Source organism: Mandrillus leucophaeus, unplaced genomic scaffold (genome assembly GCF_000951045.1).
Source record: "Mandrillus leucophaeus isolate KB7577 unplaced genomic scaffold, Mleu.le_1.0 Scaffold46, whole genome shotgun sequence".
Taxonomy (NCBI): Eukaryota; Metazoa; Chordata; class Mammalia; order Primates; family Cercopithecidae; genus Mandrillus; species Mandrillus leucophaeus.
The window spans coordinates 3,750,763-3,752,175 of record NW_012104920.1 but is presented as its reverse complement, the minus strand read 5'-3'; the positions used below and the strand labels follow the sequence as shown (position 1 = coordinate 3,752,175).

The window sequence follows — 1,413 nt, the reverse complement described above, 5'->3', positions numbered from 1 at the left end:
ATACTTCCCCATCACTACCAGTTTGGTAAGATCTCTACCTCACCTATCCCACTCCCCTACCCCACACTGAAGGAGTTAGATTTGGAGGAAGGAGGAGGCAGCCCATTCCTTACACTTCACCCTATGCTCCAAAGTGTTGGGATAAGAGGAAGAGTGAAAGAGCAGACCACACACTCTCCAATCGCTTCTGATCCCACAAAACACAGGTCTGACCTACAAAAGGGCCAGGACATAGTTGTGAAATAGATTTGAGATCAAATAGCTTTTGAAATTTTTATTTTCTTTAGACAGGGTTTCACTCTGTTACCCAGTGGTATGATCATGGCTCACTGCAGCCTCAAACTCCTGGGCTCAAGCAATCTTCCTATCCCAGTCTCCTGAGTAGCTAGGACTACCGGCACATGCCATTATGCCCAGCTAATTTTTCTGCAGAGACAGGATCTCACTGTGTTGCCCACATTGGTCTCAAACTCAGGGGCTCAAGTGATCCTCCCACCTCGGCCTCCCAAAATGCTGGGATTACAGGTGTGAGCCACTACAGCTGGCCAAGATTGGAGTTTTAAACTGGACACACTGTTTTCATAACTAGAAGTAACAAGAAAGCTATGGGGATCTGTACAAGACACCATTAAGGGGGGAGCCGTTCAGCAGTGAAGGAAGATTTAGTAGAGCACAGTTAAAAGCAGTGATTAAGAAAAATAAAACTGAAGGTATCTGTACTTCTGCTGAGTCCTCCCAATTAACGATCCAGAAAGTTAACTGATAATATAGTAGAAATCTACATAGCATTAGGGCATTTAATAATAGAGTGCAAAGCTTAGAAGAGGCTTTAGAAACTATTGAATCAAACCTGCTCAACTTAAAAGATTGGAAACTGAGCCACCTCCATCCCTAAAAAGAAGCTCAAGATCTCAAAGATAACAGAAGATGAGGTGGGACAAGAATTCAAATCTCTGAATGTATACTTATATTCTCTGTCTTTTATGCTACACTATCACCAAAAGGTGACATGATGAAAGAGTTTTGGAAAGATTATTCTAATGTGTCAGATTAGGAAAGGAGATACTTGGAGGCAGGAAGACTAGTTGAGAAGGAATAGTGGTAAGTAAGGCACGTAAGTTAGGGCAGTTAGGTGATTCTTATGATTGAGAATGGGTTACAACAGCCATCAGATAAAAGCAGACTCATTCAATGACTCACTTTGTTTTATGTTGAGCTGTTAATCGGCAAACAGAAACAGAGCTTTCCCACTTGCAAGGCTTCAAGAGAGAGAAAAATAAAATTTACCTTATTACGTTGTCTGATGTTAACAGCACTATGTGGGGATCCAGTATTTCACTTGGATACCATGCAGCATGCTTTAGAGTCAGAGAGGTAGAACTGGTGAAAAATCTCTCAGCAACTGGAGTGGTA

At 42.0% G+C, this 1,413-nt stretch overlaps 1 protein-coding gene across 1 annotated transcript in view; it reads right to left on the bottom strand.

The window, feature by feature from the left end:
- The window catches only part of NUP88 (nucleoporin 88kDa), a 44,258-nt gene that overhangs the window by 26,313 nt on the left and 16,532 nt on the right, over nt 1-1,413 (bottom strand). Inside the window, exon 3 of the mRNA XM_011994685.1 lies at nt 1,288-1,413. Within this exon, the coding sequence (XP_011850075.1) occupies nt 1,288-1,413 (126 nt within the window). The remainder of the gene's footprint in view (nt 1-1,287) is intronic.